Source organism: Salmo salar, chromosome 02, assembly GCF_965601325.2.
Source record: "Salmo salar chromosome 02, fSalSal1, whole genome shotgun sequence".
In the NCBI taxonomy this organism is placed as follows: domain Eukaryota; kingdom Metazoa; phylum Chordata; class Actinopteri; order Salmoniformes; family Salmonidae; genus Salmo; species Salmo salar.
In genome coordinates, this window is record NC_138292.1 from 52,562,900 (window position 1) to 52,588,354 (window position 25,455).

The window sequence follows — 25,455 nt, forward strand, 5'->3', positions numbered from 1 at the left end:
CCAGAACATCAGCCAGGATGCATAGGAACTGAGAAGTGGTCTGTGGTCTCCACCTGCAGAACCACTCCTTTATTGGGGGTGACTTGCTAATTGCCTATAATTTCCACCTGTTGTCTATTCCATTTGCACAACAGCATGTGAAATGTATTGTCAATCAGTGTTGCTTCCTAAGTGGACAGTTTGATTTCACAGAAGTGTGATTGACTTGGAGTTACATTGTGTTGTTTAAGTGTTCCCTTTATTTTTTTGTGCAGTGTATTATTCACTGGACGTAAAGCATGTGCTTTGCAAGGTGTCTCAGTTTGGAACACAATAGACGTTGACTGCTTGACCTGGGTCGTGTTCAATAGGGCACACCGGTGCAACACTTTTTATTATGTTTTGGCACTGAAAAGTCCTGCCTGCCTGTTTGTCTGTCTTTGCTGCCTAATTAATACAACCCAGGCAGAGTTGAGTATGTCTATATTTCTGTATGGGAATGAGCACTCAGACCACTCTCGTGTGTGTGTGTGTGTGTGTGTGTGTGCCTTCCTTCCTTCCTTCCTTCCTTCCTTCCTTCCTTCCTTCCTTCCTTCCTTCCTTCCTTCCTTCCTTCCTTCCTTCCTTCCTTCCAGTGGCTCATCAGTGAGGTTCGAGGACGTTGCTGGCCAGGAGCTGGCTAAACAGGCCCTACAGGAAATAGTCATCCTGCCTGCACTGAGGCCAGAGGTGAGATTGGAGAGGAACAGCAATTCACTGGACCATGGAGTGTATATGGTAGTCTTTTCACAGGCTGTTATGGGCAGCCTCTTACAAAGTATCACCTCTCGGTAACATCGTCAGTAAAAATGTTGAGCAGCAACCGTTAATGTGGGCAGTCCTAACATAATGGTCTGTATTTTTTTGTTCTGTTGATTTAACTAGGGAAGTCGGTTAAGAACAAATTCTTATTTACAATGATGGCCTACAAAGGTGTCTCAGAGTATGAGTGCTGATCTAGGATCGGTTTTGCCTTTTCAATCATAATGAATAAGGGGGCGAAGCATGGATACGAGAAAATGTGTTCAAGCTTTATTGGAGGGAATTTTTTATTTTGGAGCACCAGTGCACCTAAAAAAAATAAAATAATCAGCCCGCTGACAATTGTTGTAATGATTAGGCTTCGTTGTACCACTGTTTGTTTCCATGTGCCATAGAGGGGAAAAAGGCAGCGCTTCGGTTGCACCATTACTACAAAGAAAAGCGCCTGTCTCTAGCCCAAACCGTTCGAAAGTTGTCACCATATTACCGGCGCTATGGATGGATGCATCTCCATTGGTGGGCCACATTTTACATTCATAACCCATGTCGCAAGCCATTCTAAAACTATTCGTGGGCCAATAACGCCTTGTTCAGTCATGTTACGACAACGTTGGTAGGCCTGATTACCAACAATGATAAGACAGCCTACAGGGAAGAGGTGACAGCCCTGGCAGAGTGGTGCCAGGAATATTTTTTGTTTGTTGTTGATGGGGTCGCAGTGGAGAAGGTCAAAAGCTTCAAGTTCCTCGGCATGCACCTCACTGACAACCTGAAATGGTCCCTTCACACAGACAGCGTGGTGAAGAAGGCACGACAGCGCCTCTTCAACCTCAGGAGGCTGAAGAAATTCAGCTTGGCCCCTAGGATCCTCACAAACTTCTACAGATGGACCATTGAGAGCATCCTGTCAGGCTGTATCACAGCCTGGTACGGCAATTGCGCCATCCAGGATGGTGCGATGAGCCCAACGCATCACCGGGGGCACACTGCCTGCCCTCCAGGACATCTACGGCATCTGGTGTCACAGAAAGGCCAAGAAAATCAAGGAACTCAGCCACCCGAGCCACGGCCTGTTCACCCCGTTACCATCTAGAAAGAGGAGACCGTACAGGTGTATCAATGCTGGGGCCGAGAGACTGAAAAACAGCTTTTATCTCCAGGCCATCAGACTGTTAAACAGTCACCACTAGCCGGCCTCTGCCCAGTACCCTGCCCTGAACCTTAGTCACTGTTACTAGCTAGCTACCACCTGGTACTCTACTCTGCACATTAGAGACTGCTGCCCTATGTACATAGTCATTGAACACTGGTAACTTTAGTCATGTTTATGTACTGTTTTACCCACTTTATACTGTATGTATACAGTAAATGTTAAATCAGTAATTTATTGATGCTGATAGGCTATGTATTGCTCTGTAATTTTGAACTTCAGGACTATGAAAAAAGTGCTGAGTAGATGTTGTTTTTTCCAGTTGTTTACAGGCTTGAGGGCTCCAGCACGAGGCCTTCTGCTCTTCGGTCCTCCTGGCAACGGAAAGACAATGCTGGTGAGTGTGGTGCAGTACCATTTGGTATTGGCAAGAGACCGAATGAGAAATTATTAGTAGAGTGGGTCTTGGTTAGGCTCCCAAAGATCACAAGTGATCATGATATAACGTAACAATTGTCATAGAAAAACGCACAAAACTATACATTTGTAAAATCTTTATAATACAAGACTAATATAATGAATATAGACAGTGGATATAGTCCTTTCACTGGATTAGCTGGTTGAGACATCCTCTGACTACGAGATGCTTTGTCCAAGAGTAGAGTTGGTTTAGGTCTAAGTTTGTAAGTACATTTTATATTTGTTATATATTTGTTTTTTTACATGGTGGTACTTTGACAGAGTACTATGATCGATGGCACAGAATGATGTAAGGATAGGCTAAATCCGTGGAAATTTTTATTTTGTTTTTCTGTCATACAAAATTGCATTATCCATCATGAATGTAGTTTAGCCATCGTTCATGTACTCTAGTATGTACTCAATCTCACAAAATGTGTCTGACCTGCATTACAACAAATGGTGATTCTATAGAGCAGGAATTTGGATATGTTATCAAATTTTAAACAAAGCGAACAGAAAAAAATGAATTTAAGGATTATAGAGCATATCGTTGAAAATATCTCAAAATAAGTATAATGTTCTGCATTTGACATTTTAGCTCTTTTTTTTTTTTTTACTGATAGGCTAAAGCAGTGGCCATGGAGTCCAACGCCACGTTCTTCAACATAAGTGCAGCCAGCTTGACCTCGAAATATGTGAGTACATTATTAGCGTAAAGATCTCTTTACACTTTCATTTGTTACATTTTACATTTCTTTGCATGTTAGTTATTTAGCAGATGCTTTTATCCAGTGCGACTTAGTCAGTGCATTCAGCTGAGTTTAGTAGAAAATCAACCATATATCAGTCATTTCAAGTAGTCCCTTGTAGAAAAAGTGTAAGCTCACTATTCTTTTGGTCTTTCCCTGTAGATGGGGGAGGGAGAGAAGCTGGTGCGAACTCTGTTTGCCGTCGCCAGAGAACTGCAACCCTCGATCATCTTCATAGGTAACTTTGACTTTGTTAGATAAACCAAGATGAATGCGTAACTGCAATAAACTGGTCAAGAAAGCACATAACCATATGATGTTTCATTACCTGCAATCTAATAATAAGCACAGATATTGTATGCAATTATAGCATGTTGGCAAGACTTTTCTATTTAATAACTGATGGAAATGGAGAGTGCGACTATGCATAGAAAACTAGGATAATGAGACCCTTCCATTCAGATTATGACTACAGTTACTTACCCCACACAGATGAGATTGACAGTCTACTCTGTGAGAGGAGAGAGGGAGAGCATGATGCCAGCAGACGACTCAAGACCGAGTTCTTGATTGAGTTTGATGGGGTAAGGTCTCTCCCTGTGTGTGTTTCAGCGTATACACGCATGTGTGTTCCAGTGTTCATTTTGTGACTTGTTTTATAAATTCATGAGCGTATGTACATGTGTATGCAATGTTTGTCCCTGGAGGGATTCTGTCTGTTGGCCACATCCTGCAACCAGCCATGTCTGTTTAGGAGCTAGTCACACAAGAATTTTGCTACACCTGCTATTACATCTGCTAAACTGTGTACGCGACCAATAAACTTTGATTGGATTTTTTTGTCCATATCCTGCATAAAGATTTTGCCTCTTCCACATTAAATCTGTCCAAGAGATGGATATATTGTCTAACTGTGTTGCTGCCAATAATATTTATTTGGGTGTGTGTTTAGGTGCAATCTGGTGGGGATGAGCGGGTGTTGGTGATGGGAGCCACCAACAGACCTCAGGAGCTGGACGAGGCTGTTCTTAGGTACTGTAGGCCAGTGTGGCTGGGGCAGGGGATGCCCAGTTTGTTTTAGTAAGCCAGGGTTGTATTCAGTAGGACACAAGTTATTGCAATGGAAAACATGCTAATTTTTCAGGTAGTACCTCCCTACCCGTTTCATAAGTTTTTGTGTGCCTACTGAACACAACCCAGGTTTACTTTTCAGTGAGGTCTCTCTGCCACAAGGTAGCACTGTTAAAGGGCAACTCCGCCACATTTAACATTTGGTTTGTTATTATGAAGTATTTAGTGATGTCATAAACACAGTTTGAGTGTAATTTTGTGATTTCATGGCTATTGACTGTTTAGTGATGAGCAAAACTGGAAATTGCTTCTGTTTTTTTCAAGTAGGATCCCTGCGATGACAATATAGACAGTCATTTTCAGCTATCTATGGTGCTCCTGAATGGCACAGCAGTCTAAGGCACTGCAAGAGTGCAAGAGGCGTCACTACATTCCCTAGTTCGTATCCAGGCTGAATCACATCCGGCCGTGATTGGGAGTCCCAAAGGGCGGCGCACAATTGGCCCAGTGTTCTTAACTGACTTGCCTGGTTAAATAAAATATATATATATTTATGGAACATGATCTTATTGGAACTCCCTGCTATGTGTTGCTCTGTTTGTCTTGGTCTAATACAGCCAATGTAGGCCATTGGACCAATATTTATTTTCTATAAATAATATATTATTTGGAACTCAGTCGGTGTCTCAACTTACTGTTGAGAGTTAGAATAATATAATTGTTTTATTTGGTTGTGCATCAGCTGTCACTAAATTAGTACGTCAGCTTAAACGTTTTTGATTGGTAAGTTAGTCTAGCGGCCAGCTATCTAAACTTGTAGTAAGCATGGTCAAATTACCGCCCGGGTGGGGCCCTTTGATCATCAGTTATCATATTAAAAACTGCAAACATTTGCCTCCACCCTATGGCAAAATGTGTAGAATTGCAGGAAATTAGCTGTAAAACTGCACATTTTTCTCTCTGTCTCATGGCAAAATGTGTAGAATTGTATGAAGTGAGTTACAAAATTGCAAAATCTTCTCTCTGCCTCCAAAAAATGAACTTCAAAACGTAAATTTCTCTTCGCTGTCATGAGGGAGGCCGTTAAAATGTTTTGCTCGCAAGGTGACGCTCAAAAACCTATGGAATGATCTTTGTAGTTGGCTTACTCCAATATTTTTCTGTTGTTCAAGGCTCGAACTACCATGATTCCATTTGGCAAAACCACTCTGGCCATCACCGATGAAGTTGCATCTCCAGTGGCCATTGCGCCCTTTCCAAATAGCCTATATTTTTGCAGTGGATTACTTGTAAATTTCATACTTTTTATTCGTTTTAATAGGCCTACAGTGTTATTGGATGGTTCCTTGGACAGTCGCTAAGGCTGTATTTGGCTGTTATTGTTAAACACTATTTCAGATGCAGCAGGGTTAGCTACTTAGCCATGAGAGACTAGGATTCCATAGTGATTTGCCTGTAAATGTCTTAATAAATGTTCTAACATGTTGTTTGGACATTTGTTTAAGACAGTCGTTAAGTTTGACTCGACTGTGCTTGTTGGAAAAACTTATTTTGGATGTAGAAGTTGGGCTAGCTAGCATACTTGTTAACCATCAGATACGGTAACTTATGGTTAGCATTTGTTAGCATCTAAGTTAGATTTTCTTTTGTAATGCAGGTGATTGGTGACAATGACATTAACATATATTCAGAATTATATTCATGCAAGCATTATAATAATATTATTACAACCCAAAAGGAATGTGAAATGCACTTAACTTATGAGAAGCTTCATCTGGGTTTACTAGCCAGCTAAGCTAACTGCAGACTAGGCAGAGTATTGCATCGTGGGAGGTGAAATCCACCCTGGAAAGAGTAGTACATTTTTTACTTTTTATTTGTACTTTAAGTTTATTTTATAATTTTTTAGCTAATATATTCTTACTTTAAATTTTTTTAATGCATTGTTGGTTTAAGTAAGCATTCGGCACGTGACAAATAAAATGTGATTTATTTATACTGTAGACGAGGGCAATGCAATGCAGAGGCTTCAAAAATGAGGAATCAGGCAGTATGACTAACAAAAAATGATAAAACATCAATGTGTATCAAATCCCACAGTAGTTCATATACACTGTGTGCAACTTAGACCAAATTATGTTTTGTACAAACATTCTTTGGTCTAAGTTGAACACCCTTTTGCACTCAGAACAGCCTGAATTCGTCCGGGCATGGACTCTACAAGGTGTCAAGTGTTCCACAGGGATGCTGGCCCATGTTGACTCCAATGCTTCCCACAGTTGTCAAGTTGGCTTGATGTCCTTTGGGTGGTGGACCATTCTTAATACACACGGGAAACTGTTGTGTGAAAAACCCAGCAGCGTTGCAGTTCTTGACACGGTCAAACCTGTGCGCCTGGCACTTACTACCATACCCCATACAAAGGTACTTAAATCTTTTGTATTTCCCATTCACCCTCTGAATGGCACTCATACACAATCCATGTTTCAATTGTCTCGAGGCTTAAAAATCCTTTAACCTGTATCCTTCCCTTAATCTACACTGATTGAAGTGGATTTAACAAGTGACATCAATAAGGGATCAAAGCTTTCATCTGGATTCACCTGGTCAGTCTGTCATGGAAAGAGCAGGTGTTCCTAAAGTTTTGTACACTCGGTGTATCCTAACAGCATAATAACTGGTTATAAAGTGGTGGAATTGTCATTTAAGTCTTCAAGGCATACCCAATGGTAACATGTTCTCAAACTGTTTCTATTAACAGGCGATTTGCAAAACGGGTGTACGTGGCTTTACCAACAGAAGAGGTATGTTAAGAAACCTATTAATTCCATTTACAATTGTAGCCATACAGTAAACAAATCACATTCCCCCATACAATTTCCCTGCAAAATTCTATATAATTGTGTGTTGTGTATAGACACGGCTAAAACTGGTCAAGAACCTTTTGGAGAAGCACGGGAATCCTCTCGCACAGAAAGAACTGTCACAGCTAGCCAGGTAAACTGACTTGGAAACCTACCTAATATGTTTTGTGCTTTTAGATATCCTTTACCATGGTATGAATGAACTTTGTACAATAGTTAGTTGATAGATGATATCATGATCTATGGCTATATCTAATGCTCTATCTTTATAATATAAAATGCTTTGTTCTCTGTAATCCTTTCAAAATGATGGATAAATAAAGAGATGCCAATAGATATATTTAATATATAGAGAAAAATAGAGACAATGTTATATTTGAAAGGTTTGCTATCTCTCTATGCTTTCAGAATGACATACAGATATACATTCACGTTTACAATTATTGGCAACCTCGATAAAGATGAGCAAAACTATGTTATTGTATGCTAATACAATTGCTCAGAGAAAGATTTTCTATAACGAGTAATCTAAAAAAGATAGTTTTCAATACTCCGGCACCCTCCCCTTGCGAGGATAATGGTACTTTATTTAAACATTTTTTTATTTATTTTACTAGGCAAGTCAGTTAAGAACAAATTCTTATTTACAATGACGGCCTACCCCAGCCAAACCTGGACGACGCTGGGCCAATTGTGCGCCGCCCTATGGGACTGAGCCTTTTTCTCAAATGTTTTATGAGATTGAAGAACACCAGTGGCGACCCTTCATTCAGAGCAGGTGGGGCTGATTTGAGCCCCACATGTTTAGCAGTTTTGAAAATATATATTAGAAATATATTTTTGGGGGGGCTTGCCTGTTTTGCATGTTATTTTGGCATTAATACGTGTCACATATCAGTTTGCAAACAATGTAAAAAATATATGTAAGTCATTACATTTACATCATTTAGCAGACGCTCTTATCCAGAGCGACTTACAAATTGGTGCATTCACCTTATGATATCCAGTGGAACAACCACGTTACAATAGTACATCTATATATTTTTTGGGGGGTAGAAGGATTACTTTATCCTATCCCAGGTATTCCTTAAAGAGGTGGGGTTTCAGGTGTCTCCGGAAGGTGGTGATTGACTCCGCTGTCCTGGCGTCGTGAGGGAGCTTGTTCCACCATTGGGGTGCCAGAGCAGCGAACAGTTTTGACTGGGCTGAGCAGGAACTGTGCTTCCTCAGAGGTAGGGGGGCCAGCAGGCCAGAGGTGGATGAACGCAGTGCCCTTGTTTGGGTGTAGGGCCTGATCAGAGCCTGAAGGTATGGAGGTGCCGTTCCCTTCACAGCTCCGTAGGCAATCACCATGGTCTTGTAGCGGATGCGAGCTTCAACTGGAAGCCAGTGGAGAGAGCGGAGGAGCGGGGTGACGTGAGAGAACTTGGGAAGGTTGAACACCAGATGGGCTGCGGCGTTCTGGATGAGTTGTAGGGGTTTAATGGCACAGGCAGGGAGCCCAGCCAACAGCGAGTTGCAGTAGTCCAGACGGGAGATGACAAGTGCCTGGATTAGGACCTGCACTGCTTCCTGTGTGAGGCAGGGTCGTACTCTGCGAATGTTGTAGAGCATGAACCTACAGGATTGGGTCACCGCCTTGATGTTAGTGGAGAACGACAGGGTGTTGTCCAGGATCACGCCAAGGTTCTTAGCACTCTGGGAGGAGGACACAAGGGAGTTGTCAACCGTGATGGCGAGATCATGGAACGGGCAGTCCTTCCCCGGCAGGAAGAGCAGCTCCGTCTTGCCGAGGTTCAGCTTGAGGTGGTGATCCGTCATCCACACTGATATGTCTGACAGACATGCAGAGATGCGATTCGCCGCCTGGTTATATTTTTACATGCGTGTTACCTCATTGTTATACCCCATTGAACCAAGATGCCATGGAAGGCCACAATACAGTTCCTTAAAATGAGATTAATTAAGAGTAGAATGTAAATGCAGATAGAATTTTGTATGATTTGATAAACATATTTAGGGTTGCCAATCATTTTGACACCAACCTGTCTTATAAAATTAATATTAATGATATATATATCTATATATATATGGGTCAGTCATGGTGTGGGGTGGCATTTCTTTGGGGGGCCGCACAGCCCTCCATGTCCTTGCCAGAGGTAGCCTGACGCCATTAGGTACCGAGATGAGATCCTCAGACCCCTTGTGAGACCATATGCTGGTGCGGTTGGCCCTGGGTTCCTCCTAATGCAAGACAATGCTAGACCTCATGTGGCTGGAGTGTGTCAGCAGATCCTGCAAGAGGAAGGCATTGATGCTATGGACTGGCCCGCCCGTTCCCCAGACCTGAATCCAATTGAGCACACCTGGGACATCATGTCTCGCTCCATCCACCAACGCCACGTTGCACCACAGACTGTCCAGGAGTTGGCGGATGCTTTAGTCCAGGTCTGGGAGGAGATCCCCCAGGAGACCATCCGTCACCTCATCAGGAGCATGCCCAGGCGTTGTAGGGAGGTCATACAGGCACGTGGAGGCCACACACACTACTGAGCCTCATTTTGACTTGTGTTAAGGACATTACATCAAAGTTGGATCAGCCTGTAGTGTGGTTTTCCACTTTAATTTTGAGTGTGACTCCAAATCCAGACCTCCATGGGTTGATAAATTGGATTTCCATTGATTATTTTTGTGTGATTTTGTTCTCAGCACATTCAAATATGTAAAGAAAAAAGTATTTAATAAGATTATTTCATTCATTCTAACGTTTAAGTTCCTTGGTCAGAACATAAGAACATATGAAAGCTGGTGGTTCAATATTCCCAGTTCTTCAATATTCCCAGGTAAGAAGTTTTAGGTTGTAGTTATTATAGGAATTATGACGCATTGACTATCTCTCTCTACCATTTGTATTTCATATACCTTTGACTATTGGATGTTCTTATAAGCACTTTAGTATTGCCAGCCTAATCTCGGGAAGTTGATGGGCTTAAAGTCATAAACAGCTATGTGCTTCAAGCATTGCTAAGAGTTGCTCGCAAACGCATTAAAGTGCTGTTTGAATGAATGCTTACGAGACTGCTGCTGCCTACCACCGCTCAGTCAGACTGCTTTATCAAATCATAGACGAAATTATAATAAACACAGAAATACGAGCCTTTGGTCATTAATATGGTCAAATCCGGAAACTATTATTTCGAAAACAAAACATTTATTCTTTCAGTGAAATACGGAACCATTGCGTATTTTATCGAACAGGTGGCAACCCTATGTCTAAATATTGCTGTTACATTGCACAACCTTCAATGTTATGTCATAATTATGTAAAATTCTGGCAAATTAATTACGGCCTTTGTTAGGAAGAAACACAGTTCGCAACGAGCCAGGCGTCCCAAACGGTTGCACATACCCTGACTCTGCTTGCACTGAATGCAAGAGAAGTGACACAATTTCCATAGTTAATATTGCCTGCTAACATGCATTTATTTTAACTAAATATGCAGGTTTAAAAAAATATATACTTCTGTGTATCGATTTTAAGAAAGGCATTGATGTTTATGGTTAGGTACATTTGTGCAACGAATGTGCTGTTTTCGCAAATGCGCTTTTGTTAAATCATCACCCATTTGGCAAAGTTGAAGTAGGCTGTGATTCAAAGATAAATTAACAGGCACCACATTGATTAGGAGGACAAGCTAGTTAACCTAGTAATATCATCAACTGTGTGTAGTTAACTAGTGATTATGTGAAGATTGATTGTTTTTTATAAGATAAGTTTCGTGCTAGCTAGCAACTTACCTTGGCTCATTGCAGTCACAAGGTCCTTTTGACGCTGCACTCGTGTAACAGGTGGTTAGCCTGCCACGCAGTTTCCTCATGGATTGCAATGTAATCGACATCCAAAAAGGCCGATTACCGATTATGAAAACTTGAAATCGACCCTAATTAATCGGCCATGCCGATTATTCGGTTGACCTCTAGTAAATTAATAAATAAATAACTTGTTAAACAATCTGAGCAATTTTATTAGTATAATATAAATAACAACTGGAGCACGCAAATATAGCTCAGTATTTGTATTATTTATTTTAGTTGTTTTTGCTAATCTTTATCAAGAGTGACAATTTTGGACCTGACTGTATAGAGATCTAAGAGATAGATTTTTATTTTATTTAACTAGGCAAGACAGTTAAGAACAAATTCTTATTTACCGGGGAAGAGTGGGTTAACTGCCTAGTTCAGGGGCAGAATGACAGATTTTTACCTTGTCAGCTCGTGGATTCGATCCCGCAACCTTTCGGTTACTGGCCCAACGCTCTAACCACTAGGCAATCTGCCGCCCAAACTTAATTTAATATTGTGGTATAATCGAAAAACTTGGAATATGTGTAATCCTTGCAGAATGACAGAAGGCTATTCTGGCAGTGACCTGACCTCTCTGGCCAAAGATGCGTCCCTCGGTCCCATCAGAGGTAAGCGGCACAATTCATTCAAACCTTTGAATCGATACAGCAATTGGTCTCTTTACAAATGTGCCTATTTGTTTCCTAATGCAATCTATTTCAATTCTCAGAGTTGCGTCCAGAACAAGTCAGGAACATGGCCGCAAACGAGGTACGTTTACACTATTCACTGTATACATCACACTAAGGTTGAATAATAAACCAAACACTTCGACCAATCAACCACTTGTATCCCAACTGCCACTTGTCAATATTCCAAAATTCAAAACCCATTTGCAAGCATTGTCTCCTTCTGCGACCTGTTTTGTAGCATGATGCGCTATGAAACAAAACGTCATCTCTTTACTGCAGCACAAAATAGCACCAAAGCAACTCGCCAGTTGACTTAGCCTGCCTGCTCATAGTGCCTGCTAGCTAGTTCTAACGGCTAGCTTCACTGACAAACACAAGGATGGAACTTAACAAGCTAGTGATTTTTGGCACTGATGAACAGCGTGTAGCTTGTCCTTCAATTACAGCATGATGATAAAGTTGTAGACGTGTTCTCATAAATCAGTCTGTAGAACCGCATCTTTCTCTAAACAGTGAGCTGAGCGCAGCAGACTCTATACTGCACTAACTTGTTTTCATGCACTTTTTAAAACTTAAAAAATACTACTCCTTCAAGCACAAAACACCTTAGCTAGATATAAAATTGCAAGACTAAGACCTCGGCAAAAACTTAAAAACAAATGATCATCTTAGATTCATTCTGACAATTTTGAGGGCAAAGTAGTAGTGGCCATGTTGTTGCTAGGTAACGGTATACAATTCATGGATAAAAATTGCTGCCAAGGACACTGAGTCGCCACAGTATGCCCACTCAGTAAAGAGGCTGCCAACGGGTTCAGTGGAACCCTCGTAGACTTGACAACTAGCAATTGAGATTGACACGTGAACGCGCATATTGAGTGATAGTGTTCGGTTTGAGATTCAATGGCTAGTTTTTTTTGTTGCACCTTTATTTAAAAAGGCAAGTCAGTTAAGAACAAATTCTTATTTACAATGACGGCCTAGGAACAGTGGGTTAACTGCCTTGTTCAGGGGCAGAACAACAGATTTTTATCTTGTCAGCTCGGGGATTCGATCTAGCAACCTTCCGGTTACTAGTCCAACGCTCTAGTTGTTGACTACCCTTCGGCAGCCTGTCTACAGAGTGGTCATCCTGTGCCAACTTGGCTCCCTTGGCAGCAAGTTCTACCTATGAATCTTGGCGTGTTATTTATTAGGGCATATTTGGGGTGGGCGATATTTGGGAAAACCTATTCCACGATATGCTACTCCAAATATCTGATATTATCTCACCTATAATTCCATACTGTGCTATTTTTGTGCTTATTTATTATAGTCACATTCTCATAAAAAAAATGCCATACAAGTTTTTTATGAACTTTTATTGAAAAGTGATGCAAAAAAAAAGTGAATCCCTTATAAAAACACTAAACGACCTTAATGTAACATCTAGAGACATCACCTTAACCTTTTCATATAATCATTTTTGAATTAGTCGTAGGGACCAGGGTTTGAGTTAATAATTGCTGGGGTTGAGTGTGCTGACACTTTGTTAAGGTCCCTGGCAAACCAGACGCGACCAGAGCAGACTGACACGGAACCCAAACCGGCTGTGCGCGTGCGCCATCGTGCATAAATTCATTTTGTCCTCCCACACCAAACGCGATCGCGACACGCAGGTTAAAATATCAAAACAAACTGAACCAATTACATTAGTTTGGGGACAGGTCAAAAAGCATTAAACATTTATGGCAATTTAGCTAGCTAGCTTGCACTTGCTAGCTAATTTGTCCTAATTTGTCCTGGGATATAAACATTGAGTTGTTATTTTACCTGAAATGCAGAAGGTCCTCTACTCTGACAATTAATCCACATATCAAACAGTCAACCAAATAATTTCTAGTCATCTCTCCTCCTTCCAGGCTTTTTCTTCTCTGGACTTTATATTGCGATTGGCAACTTTCATAAATTAGGTGCATTACCGCCACTGACCTCGTTCGTCTTTCCGTCTTAGCCCTTGGCAATGCAGACGCTCGTTGGCGCACGCGAGCAGTGTGGGTGCAATATTTCAATAATATATATTTCTAAATTTATTTTGCAACGCTCGCGCACACGATGCGAGCGGTGTAGGCAGGGTATGAGCATTTGATGGAATTCCCTCAAGTCATTAGATGAGGGGATGGGGTGGGAATTGCCCCTTCGCTAAGCCCGCCACAGAATATTTGTGCAACCAATCATAGCGCTCCGTTGGATAGCAACAATCACTAACCAGAATCCAGTCCGACCAGGTCACATTTGAAATGCAAGGAAGCCAATGAATGCCGTTGCAAAAACAGAGTTTTCATCAACAAATAAATTGTTGAAATAAATTGTTTAAATGGCTAAATTATTTCAGTGCACCAGGGGTACTTACGATTGTGATTCCTGAAATGCAGAGCCTGTTGGACTTGTTTTAGAATCTGAAATTATACTTTTGTTCCGTTGTTTTCTAGCTGGTTAGCTAGCTGCACTTACCATCATTGAAAACACTGCTAACGCTAGTTAGCGAGCCAGTTAATTATAGCTTGTGTCCTTCAAATGTATGTTAGCTAGCTATATTATGAATATAACTCATCTGCTGTCGACATCAGGATACAATTTGAACTGGAGACAGCGTCCAAGATGGCCGACCGTTGTTTTCAACGTAATCTACTCCCGTTCGCAAATGCTGTTTCGTGGTCGCTGCCATCTGTTTTATAGAGCCGATAACACCTGCGCATTAGCACTCAGTGGTGGAAAAAGTACCCAGTTGTCACCCAGTAAAATGCTACTTGAATGAAACTTTTAATGTATTTGGTTTTAAATAAACAGTACTTAAGTATATTTTAGCAATTACATTTATGTATCAAAAGTAAAAGTATTAATAATTTCAAATTCCTTATATTAAGCAAACCAGACAGCACCAAAGAAAAGAAACGGAGAGCCAGGGGCACACTCAAACACTCAGACATCATTTACAAACAAAGCATGTTTTTTTAGTGAGTCCGCCAGATCAGAGGCAGTAGAGATGACCAATGAGGTTCTCTTGATAAGTGCATGAATTTGACCATTTTCCTGTCCTGCTGAGCATTAAAAATGTAATGAGTACTTTTGGGTGTCAGGGAAAATGTATGGAGTAAAAAGTACATTTTATTTTCTTTAGGAATGTAGTGAAGTAAAAGTTATAAATAGTTGAGCCCAAAAGCATGAGTGGAAGTAGGGATAATGCGCATCTTATGACTCAACAAATACAGCAAAACGCTGATGTTTTTATGAGTAAGTTCATGTTTGTTGTTATTCAGCGCTGTCAACATGTTGTTCAACACTTTTATAAGCTATAAAATGAGCTACAACCAGCACTGCAGCTGCAATGAATGAGTATAGCAAAGTGTTTCGATAAGCTTGCGGTGTTATTAGCGACTTGTCTCTTTTTTTTTTTTTTTAATCAAGTAATATTTCACTTTATCTGGACACCGGATTAATAACATTAATTGGTGCATGATGCAGAAATAATGCAGTGTGACTTGAGTTTCGCATTCAGCTGGAAGACAGTGTCCTCTTTTCTCAGTGGAGGGAGGGAGAGGCAGCCTCACCACTGCTTGAACTCTTTGGCCTGAATGCCAAGCGTCACGTCTGGAGGAAACCTGGCACCATCCCTATGGTGAAGCATGGTGACGGCAGCATCATGCTGTGAGTTATGTTTTTCAGCAGCCGGGACTGGCAGACTAGTCAGGATCAAGGAAAAGATTAACAGAGGAAAGTACAGAGAGATCCTTAATGAAAACCTGCTCCAGAGCGCTTGGGACCTCAGACTGGGGTGAAGTTTCACCTTCTAACAGGACAACGCCCCTAAGCACACAGCCAATAGCTGTGCATCCAACCTGACAGAGCTTGAGAGGATCTGCAGAGAAGAATGGGATAATCTCCCCAACAATAGGTGTGCCAAGCTTGTAGCTTCATACCCAAGAAGACTCAAGGCTGTAATCGTTGCCAAAGGTGCTTCAACAAAGAACTGAGTAAAGGGTCTGAATACTTATGTAAATGTAATATTTCAGTTTTTTATTTTGAATAAATTAGCAGAAATGTCTCAACCTGTTTTTGCTTTGTCGTTATGAGGTATTGTGTGTAGATTGAGGATGGACAAAAATAATAATACATTTTAGAATACGGCTGTAACGTAACAAAATGTGGAAAAAGTCAAGGGGTCTGAGTACTTTCCAAAGGCACTGTATATGATCACACTGGTAATAGATCATTTGTTGTATTACTTGTGAGCATTATAATTAGCTTATTTTACTGCACTGTGATGGCCTGCGTCTGATGGTCAGTCTGAGGAGGAGAGAGCAGCGGTGAGGCTGCCTCACCCAACTCACCGTCCCTCCGCTTTCCCGCTGCATTATTTCTGCCTCATGCAGCAATTTATGTTGTTACTCCTATGAAATATTCCTCAATATTATAAAGGACACAAGCCGCTAATAATAACACAAAGTTATCGAAACCCTTTGCTATACTCATTCATTGCAGCTGCAGTGCTGGTTGTAGCATGAGTGGCACTAGGGATAATGCATATTTTATGGCTTAAGAAAGTGTTGGACAAAGTGCTGAATAACAACTTGCACATTAACTTATAAAAACAGCAGCTCTTTACTGTATCCATTGAGTCAATTCTTGTCATGGTTTTAAAAGTTTAGAAATATCACTATCAACTTTGCTGAAGATTCTTTTTTACAGCCTATGGCTCCAGGAAACTGCCGATAAGGTGGTTCAAAACCCTGAAATGGTTCAGAATGGGAACACTTTGCCTTCCCGGTGATAGGGCTGCTAAATCAAGTCCACCGACCGCCAACGGCGCTAAACTGAAAAAAGTATTAATAGGAACGCAATGTTTTTATCGTTGTTGTTTTTTTCAGAAATATTTGGTGATCGACTACAAATGCCTTGGAGATCGTGGTTGGTGACCACTGCTCTATATAAACTATATTTGACTACCTCAAGTATTTGAAAAGTTTGTATTTTAAAATAATAACTATTTTCTTCCCAGGTCTGGATGGGTTATTAGTAGCATGAACAGTATTGCCAACTATATATATATATATATATATAATATTTTTTTGGTCAGAATTGCTATTTGTTGCTTGATATATATATATATATATATATATATATATATATGTATGTATATGTGTGTGTATGTATATATATGTGTGTATATGTGTGTATATGTGTATATGTGTGTATATGTATATATATGTGTGTATATGTGTGTATATATGTATATATGTATGTATATATATGTATGTATATATATATATATGTATATATGTGTGTGTGTGTGTGTGTGTGTGTGTATATATATGTGTGTGTATATATATATATATATATATATATATATATATATGTGTGTGTGTGTGTGTGTGTGTGTGTGTGTATATATATATATATATGTGTGTGTGTGTGTATGTATATGTATATATATGTGTGTGTGTGTGTGTGTGTGTCACAAAAGTAGTGCACTGGGCCTTTACTAGTCCTGTATTGGTGGACCAATAATGCTGTCTGTAGCAAATCTTCCAGCAGCTATGACTCTTTCTGAGCCTCTAGATGCCTCAGCACAGTGAGTCTGACATAATGGATCCTAGTCCCGTCCTTCTTCAGACTCATTCCTTCAAGTTGGCCCCTTCTTCCTTAAACTTGCTGCGGCGGTGGTGTTGCAACAGGCAAGCTCAAGTATTTGCAGCATTCACAATGTGCATCATTCACAAAGTGAAATATATACTTTTAATGAAAAACCCTGCCTGTTTATATATCGTCCCAACTAAGTGTCTTCCGCTGTCTGTGTTGTCCATCTTGTCTTACTTTTTTTTTTTTTATCCCTGCACCCTCCCCCACAGGAGGCCTTTTGCCCCTTGCAAGGCCATCGTTGTAAATAAGAATTTGTTCGTAATCGACAGCCTGGTAAAATAAAAGTTACATCTTTTTAATAACTCTTAATGATTGCAAAACTTTTTTCTACAGAAGATGAAAACGAGCGCTTCTCATTGGACAGGTTCAGGTGTTCCCTCACAGTTTCAGTCGGTTTTCTTACGTTTGCTGTGAATGAATGAACCACCCTGCTGTTGTTGCACTCTTCATCACTGTAGTGTTCTGTGCCTTTGTGCAGGTGAGGAATATCAGGTTCTCTGATTTCGTGGAGTCACTGAAGAAGATCAAGAGGAGTGTCGGACCACAAACGCTGGACCTGTATGTGCGCTGGAACAAGGACTATGGGGACACCACTGGTGTATGAGACAAGAGGGGACACATACAGTCTCTGTCCTAACCCTGAACCTCCATTGAGGCAGTGGATTGAAGTGTTTTGAACAGAGGTGTTATTGTTTTACTTTAACTCTTAAGGTCATAGGACTGTTCGAATAAACTATTTGTGTGTTATGATACAGCTGTTGTCTTCCAAACTATTATAGTCAGTGATTTTATAAATAAATACATATAAATATCTTTCAATTTGAAATTATTAATAAAATGGTACATTGAGACAAGGCACATGTACAGTGCATTCAGAAAGTATTCAGACCCCTTAGCTTTTTCCACATTTTGTTATGTTAGCCTTATTATTATATTTTTAATTCCCTTTTCAATCTAAACACAATACCCCATGATGACAAAGTAAACACAGGTTTTTAGAAATGATTGCAAATTTATAAAAGTAAAGTAAAAATATAACATTTACATAAGTATTCAGACCCTTTACTCAGTACATTGTTAAAGCACCTTTGGTAGCGATTACAGCCTTGTCTTCTTTATGACGCTACAAGCTTGGCACACCTGTATTTGGGTTAGTTTCTCCAATTCTTCTCTGTCAGGTTGGATGGGGAGCGTTGCTGCACAGCTATTTATAAGTTTCTCCAGAGATGTTCGATCGAGTTCAAGACCAGACTCTGGCTGGGCCACTCAAGGACATTCAGAGACTTGTCCTGAAGCCACTCTTGCGTTGCTTTGGCTGTGTGTTTTGAGTTGTTGTACTGTTGGAAGGTGAACCTTCGCACCAGTCTGGTGCCAGGTTTCCTTTAGACGTGACGCTTGGTATTCATGCCAAACAGTTCAATCTTGGTTTCATCAGACCAGAGAATCTTGTTTCTCATGGTCTGAGAGTCCTTTAGGTGCCTTTTGGCAAACTCCAAGCGGGCAGTCATGTGCCTTTTACTGAGGAGTGGCTTCAGTCTGGCGACTACCATAAAGGCCTGATTGGTGGAGTGCTCCAGAGATGGTTTTCCTTCTGGAAGGTTCTCCAATCTCCACAGAGGAACTCTGGAGCTTTGTCAGAGTGACCATCGGGTTCTTCGTCACCTCCCTGACCAAGGCCCTTCTCCCCTGATTTGCTCAGTTTGACTGGCCAGCCAGCTCTAGGAAGAGTCTTGGTGGTTCCAAACTTCTTCCATTTAAGAATGATGGAGGCCACTGTGTTCTTGGGGTCCTTCAATGCTGCAGACATTTATTTGGTACCCTTCCCCAGATCTGTGCCTCGACACAATCCTGTCTTGGCGCTCTACAAACAATTCCTTTGACCTCATGGCTTGGTTTTTGCTCTGACATGCAATGTTAACTGTGGGACCTTATATACAGTAGACAGGTGTGTGCCTTCCCAAATCATAATTTCCAATCAATTGAATTTATCACAGGTGGACTCCAATCAAGTTGTAGAAACATCTCAAGGGTGATCAATGGAAACAGGACGCACCTGAGCTCAATGTCGAATCTCATAGCAAAGGGTCTGAATACTTATGTAAATAAGGTATTTCTGTTTTTATTTTTTAAATCTGTTTTCGCTTTGTCATGGGGTATTGTGTGTAGATTTATGATTTTTTTTTTTATTTTATCAATTTTAGAATGAGGCTGTAATTGAACAAAATGTGGGGAAAGTCAAGGGGTCTGAATACTTTTGAATGCACTGTACATAAGTATCCCATTGTACATAACGTTTATGTGTAACATCCCTCCAACAAGAGAGGCCTTAGTCGTGTGCATGGTGCCTTCGTTTTTTTGGTTTTCAAAACAAAATGGTGCTTCTTCCCTTTTCACTGGCCATTCACCTTAGTGACAGCAGCCCTTACAAAAAAATATAGAAGTTTTGAAACTGCAGTAAAAGTGCAGTAACTGCAGTCGACTGGTATTTTGGACAAAGTAATTGCTGAATAACTGCAGTGTACTGCAAAATTACTAGAGTAAAAATAAACAGTGTTATTTTGGATGCAGTATTTGCAGCATACTGCAGTTCTACTGCACCCTAACAACAATTTTTGTTTTCTTAAGGGAGGGTTTTTAAAATGGACACTGCCTTTTGACTAAGATGCATTGGAATACTGTGCCAATATGCTTGACATCAAGACTCCAATTCAATCAATGACAGATGGGGACACCACAATGTGGATTCTCTCAGAATGTTAACACTGTTGTAGGTGTGGTTCGGCATCAATATAGAACAATGTCTGTGAAAACAGCTCATTGTGGTGTTGATTTTAAACTTGATTCAAACTTCCAATATAGCATAAACATTCTGAATTAATCCCCAATGCAGTTTAACTTCATCTGCAATTGATTAAAAGGGGTCTTGTGTTTCCTTTGGGTAAACCAGCTTAAACTGTTTTGAGTAGCATCCCACTGGACCACACTGGTTGAATCAACATTGTTTCCACGTCATTTATATGAAATGACATTCAACCAGCGTGTAATAGACATTGAATTGACATCTGTGCCCAGTGGGGTACGTTTACGATGTCAAACGTAAATCAGGGCTTTTGTAATGCATTTGTGCAAAATATGACAGGGGACCCCCCCCACACACACACTTTATGAAGTATGTGTTTCTGTGTATAGAAGGATTTGCTGTGAATGATTCTAGCTTCTCAGTAAAATAAAACATTTAAAAAATGACTTATTGTGTCATGTTGCAACCAGTTGCTAGGTTAACTAACTTTTTTTGCAATGGTTGTTCAGCTTGATAGTTATGAGGCAGCACACCACTGCATTATTTGTTGCTTTGATTGTTACATTTGGATTTCATGGTTTGGAGTAAATCGCCTATTCCCCTCAAACTCAACTCTGGACCTCGAAGCCAGTTCCCCTGCTTTTTTTTCATTGTCCCCCTCTAATCAGGGACTGATTTAGACCTGGGACACCGGTGTGTACAATTAATTATCAAGTAGAACAGAAAAGCCTCAGGGTCTGGATCTTGAAGGGTAAGAGTTGAATTCCCCTGCCCTACTCATTGAACGTAATGCTGTTGTCCCACTCCAAACCAAGAGGGGGCAGCAAAAGTTAGTGTGTACAATAGACTGTTGGAGACACTGAAATTCTGAATGCTTATTTATTCAAGGTAACATTTTGCAGACATCTGCCCTGTACATGCTCAGGTTGAACAGCTGATGTAGCTTACAACAAATTTGACATGATTGTTTAAAAAAAGGGTGTGCAGACAAACTCATCAATTGTTTTATTTTTGTTATAACTAACCTTGTCAAATGTGTTGTACACCCTGAGTGTTATCAGGGCCATTGTGACTTATAGAGTGATTTGGGTTTCCATACTCTGTCTTAAAAAAATAAAATAAATAAGGACCTCATAGTATACATGTCACATACAGGACCTCATATTCAGAAATGCTTCATTCACAGCAATGCATTATACGTCTGCCATGCTGATCCTCAACACTGGGGCCCCTCAGGGGTGTGTACTTAGTCCCCTGCTGTACTCCCTGTTCACCCACGACTGCGTGGCCAAACACGACTCCAACACCATCATTGAGTTTGCTGACGACACAACAGTGGTAGGCCTGATCACCGACAACGATGAGACAGCCTCAACGTGAGCAAGACAAAGGAGTTGATCGTGGACTACAGGAAAAGGCGCGCCGAGCAGGACCCCATTAACATCGATGGGGCTGTATTGGAGCGGGTTGAGAATTTCAAGTTCCTTGGTGTCCATATCACCAACGAACTATCATGGTCCAAACACACCAAGACAGTCTCCCCTCAGGAGACTGAAAAGATTTGGCATAGATCCCCAGATCCTCAAAAATTTCTACAGCTTCACCATTGAGAGCATCCTGACCGGTTGCATCACTGCCTGGTATGGTAACTGACCGTAAGGCGCTACAGAGGGTAGTGCGTATGGCCCAGTACATCACTGGGGCTAAGCTTCCTGCCATCCAGGACCTATATAATAGGTGGTGTCAGAGGAAAGCCCATAAAATTGTCAGAGACTCCAGTCACCCAAGTCATAGACTGTTTTCTCTGCTACCGCACAGCAAGCAGTACCGGAGCGCCAAGTCTCGGACCAAAAGGCTCCTTAACAGCTTCTACCCCCAAGCCATAAGACTGCTGAACAATTAATAACATGGCCTCCGGACTATTTACATTGACCCCCCCCATTTGTTTTGTACACTGCTGCTATTCGCTGTTTATTATCTATGCATAGTCACTTCACACCTACCTACATGTACAAATGACCTCAACTAACCTGTACCCCCGCACACTGACTCGGTACCAGTAACCCCTGTATATAGCCTCGTTATTGTTACTTTATTGTGTTACTTTTTAATAATTTTTTAACCCATTTGTTATGGCAAGCCTAAATAAATGCAGGAGCAACAATTTGCTTTACAAGTCACATAATACGTTGCATATACTCACTCTGTGTGCAATAATAGCGTTTAACATGATTTTTGAATGACTACCTCATATCTGTACCCCACGCATACATTTATATTGTAAGGTCCCTCAGTCGAGCAGTGAATAAAAATATTAAAATACATTGAATATCCCTTTGAACATGGTTAATCAATACCCTCAGTCACTACAAAGATACAGACGTCCTTCCTAACTCTGTTGCTGGAGAGGAAGGAAATCGCTCAGTGATTTCACCACGAGGCCAATAGTGACTTTAAAACAGTTAGAGTTTAATGGCTGTGATTACAACTGAGGATGGATCAACAACATTGTAGTTACTCCACAATAGTAACCTAATTGAAAGAGTGAAAAGAAGGAAATCTGTACAGTATTCAAATATTCCAAAACATGCATCCTGTTTGCAACAAGGCACTAAAGTAATACTGCAAAAAAAATCATTTTCAACACATTACTGAGTACCACTCTTCATATTTTCAAGCATAGTGGTGACTGCATCGTGTTATGTGTATTCTTGTAATCGTTAAGGACTGGGGTGTTTTTCGGGATAAAAAATAAACGGAATGGAGCTAAGCGCAGGAAAAATCCCACAGGAAAACCTGGTTCAGTCTGCTTTCCAACAGACACTGGGAGATGAATTCATCTTTCAGCAGGACAACAACCTAAAACACAAGATCAAGTCTACACTGGAGTTGCTTAACAGGAAGACAGTGAATGTTCCTGAGTGACCGAGTTAGTTTTGACTCAAATCTGCTTGAAAATCTATGGCAAGACTTGAAAATGGTTGTCTAGCCAATGATCAACAACCAATTTGACAGAGATTGGAGAATTTTGAAAAGAATAATGGGCAAATATTGTACAATCCAGGTGTGCAAAGCTCTTAGAGATTTACCCAGAAAGACTGCCAAAGATGATTCTAACAAGTATTGATACAGGGATGTGAATATTCATGTAAATGAGATATTTCAGTATTTTATTTCCAGTAAATTTGCTCAAATGTCTAAAAACATGTTTTCACTTTGTCATTATGGGGTATTATGTGTAGATGGGTTCGAAAAAAACTATATTTAATCATTTTGAATTCAGGCTGTAACACAACAAAATGTGGAATAAGTCAAGGTGTATGAATACTTTCTAAATGCACTGTAGATAAAACAATACTATGATGTTTTTGAGTCTTGAATTCAATGGACCCACAACCGTGGCCATACTTTGGACCTAGTGAGTACACACAGACTCAATGTTGAAATATCCTCTATTGTTGATGTAGCTTTGTCTGACCAATACTGTGTATTTTTCACTGCATGGACTCCCACAATGCAATACGTTAGAGAGTATTGTTAAAAAGCCTTGTCTGACCTCTGAAGTAGCTAAGAATTTAAGAGGTTATATAAATGATATGCCACTGCATATTCTACCCTCCTCTTGTCACGTCCTGACCAGCAGAGGGAGTAATTGTATTAGTTTTGGTCAGGACGTGGCAGAGAGGTTTGTGTTTTGTATGTATTTCTACGTTCTGTCTAGTTTAGTTTTTCTATGTTTAGGTTTGGGTGTTGAACTCTCAATTGGAGGCAGGTGTTTCTAGTTGCCTCTGATTGAGAGTCCTATATATAGGTGTGTGTTTGGTTTGGGTTTTGGTGGGTAGTTGTATTTGCACTGCTGTATGTTTAGCCTGCAAATCTGTTAGCTGTCGTTCTGTTTCTTGTTTTTTCCCGTTACTCACTTTAAATAATAATATTAAAGTATAAGTATTCAGGTACCCGCTGCGCCTTGGTCTCATCTCTTCGACAGCCGTTACACCTCTTCTGATAATCTAGAAAGTTATTTTTATACCAAGTTAAATGTAACCATTGATGCTGTTGCACCAATCAAATTAAAAAAGGTCATCCCTAAACGGAAACCTCCTTGGCGGAATGAGGAAATAATATTTCCTCAACAGAATATTTTATTGCCCTGGGTGACCATGCCTCAGGAAAAATAGAGATCTCATGTGGTGTCCCTCAAGGATCAATTTTGGGCTGTATACTGTTTAATTTATACATGTTACCCCTTGGCAGCATTATTAGGAAGCATCGTATTAATTTTCACAGCTACGCTGATTATACACAGCTGTACACGGAGTGTACAAACCATTAGGAACACTTTCCTAATATTGAGTTGCACCCCCTTTTGCCCTCAGAACACCCACAATCTATCAGGGTATGGACTCTACAAGGTTTTGAAAGCGTTCCACAGGGATGCTGACCCATATTGACGAATGCTTCCCACAGTTGTGTCAAGTTAGCTGGATGGTGCCTAAGTTAAATTGTCTTGCCACATCCAAGAATGACGCATATGGGGTAGGGCTGAGAGGACTGTCAACATTTCAGTGTCCTAGGCAGCAAATCAAATCAAATATAGCCCTTCTTACATCAGCTGATATATCAAAGTGCCCAGCCTAAAACCCCAAACAGCAAGCAATGCAGGTGTAGAAGCACAGTGGCTAGGAAAAACTCCCTAGAAAGGCCAAAACCTAGGAAGAAACCTAAAGAGGAACCAGGCTATGAGGGGTGGCCAGTCCTCAGGTCCTCCGAGAGAGAGAGAGAGAGAGAGAGAGAGAGAGAGAGAGAGAGAGAAAAAGAAAGAAAGAAAGAAAGAAAGAAAGAAAGAGAGAAAGAGAGAGAGAATTAGAGACAGCATACTTAAATTCACACAGGACACCAGATAAGACAGGAGAAATACTCAAGATATAACAGACTGACCCTAGCCCCCGACACATAAACTACTGCAGCATAAATACTGGAGGCTGAGACAGGAGGGGTCAGGAGACACTGCAGCCCCATCCGATGATACCCCCAGACAGGGCCAAACAGGCAGGATATAACCCCACCCACTTTGCCAAAGCACAGCCCCCACACCACTAGAGGGACTTCTTCAACCACCAACTTACCATCCTGAGACAAGGCCGAGTATAGCCCACAAAGATCTCCGCCACGGCACAACCCAAGGGGGGGGGGGGGCGTCAACCCAGACAGGAAGACCACGTCAGTGACTCAACCCACTCAAGTGACGCACCCCCCCTAGGGACGGCATGGAAGAGCACCAGTAAGCCAGTGACTCAGCCCCTGTAATAGGGTTAGAGGCAGAGAATCCCAGTGGAGAGAGGGGTACCAGCCAGGCAGAGACAGC

The 25,455-nt window shown here is 40.9% G+C and overlaps 1 protein-coding gene and 1 long non-coding RNA gene across 3 annotated transcripts in view; one reads left to right on the forward strand and one right to left on the reverse strand.

Annotated features, from left to right (window-relative positions):
- LOC106586197 (spastin) overlaps positions 1–20,536 on the forward strand; it is a 35,346-nt gene extending 14,810 nt beyond the window's left edge. For both annotated transcript variants that reach the window (XM_014173193.3, XM_014173221.3), the window contains 11 exons: positions 615–708; positions 2,253–2,327; positions 3,016–3,087; positions 3,304–3,379; positions 3,634–3,725; positions 4,094–4,173; positions 6,974–7,016; positions 7,130–7,209; positions 11,478–11,548; positions 11,650–11,690; positions 17,769–20,536. In XM_014173193.3, coding sequence (XP_014028668.2) covers positions 615–708; positions 2,253–2,327; positions 3,016–3,087; positions 3,304–3,379; positions 3,634–3,725; positions 4,094–4,173; positions 6,974–7,016; positions 7,130–7,209; positions 11,478–11,548; positions 11,650–11,690; positions 17,769–17,894 — 850 coding nt within the window. In that variant the 3' untranslated portion in view covers positions 17,895–20,536. The remainder of the gene's footprint in view (positions 1–614; positions 709–2,252; positions 2,328–3,015; positions 3,088–3,303; positions 3,380–3,633; positions 3,726–4,093; positions 4,174–6,973; positions 7,017–7,129; positions 7,210–11,477; positions 11,549–11,649; positions 11,691–17,768) is intronic.
- A 1,811-nt stretch (positions 20,537–22,347) lies between these two features.
- Positions 22,348–25,455, reverse strand: part of LOC145861651 (uncharacterized) — a 63,904-nt gene continuing 60,796 nt past the window's right edge. Inside the window, exon 3 of the long non-coding RNA XR_014381299.1 lies at positions 22,348–22,949. This is a non-coding gene — a long non-coding RNA (uncharacterized LOC145861651). The remainder of the gene's footprint in view (positions 22,950–25,455) is intronic.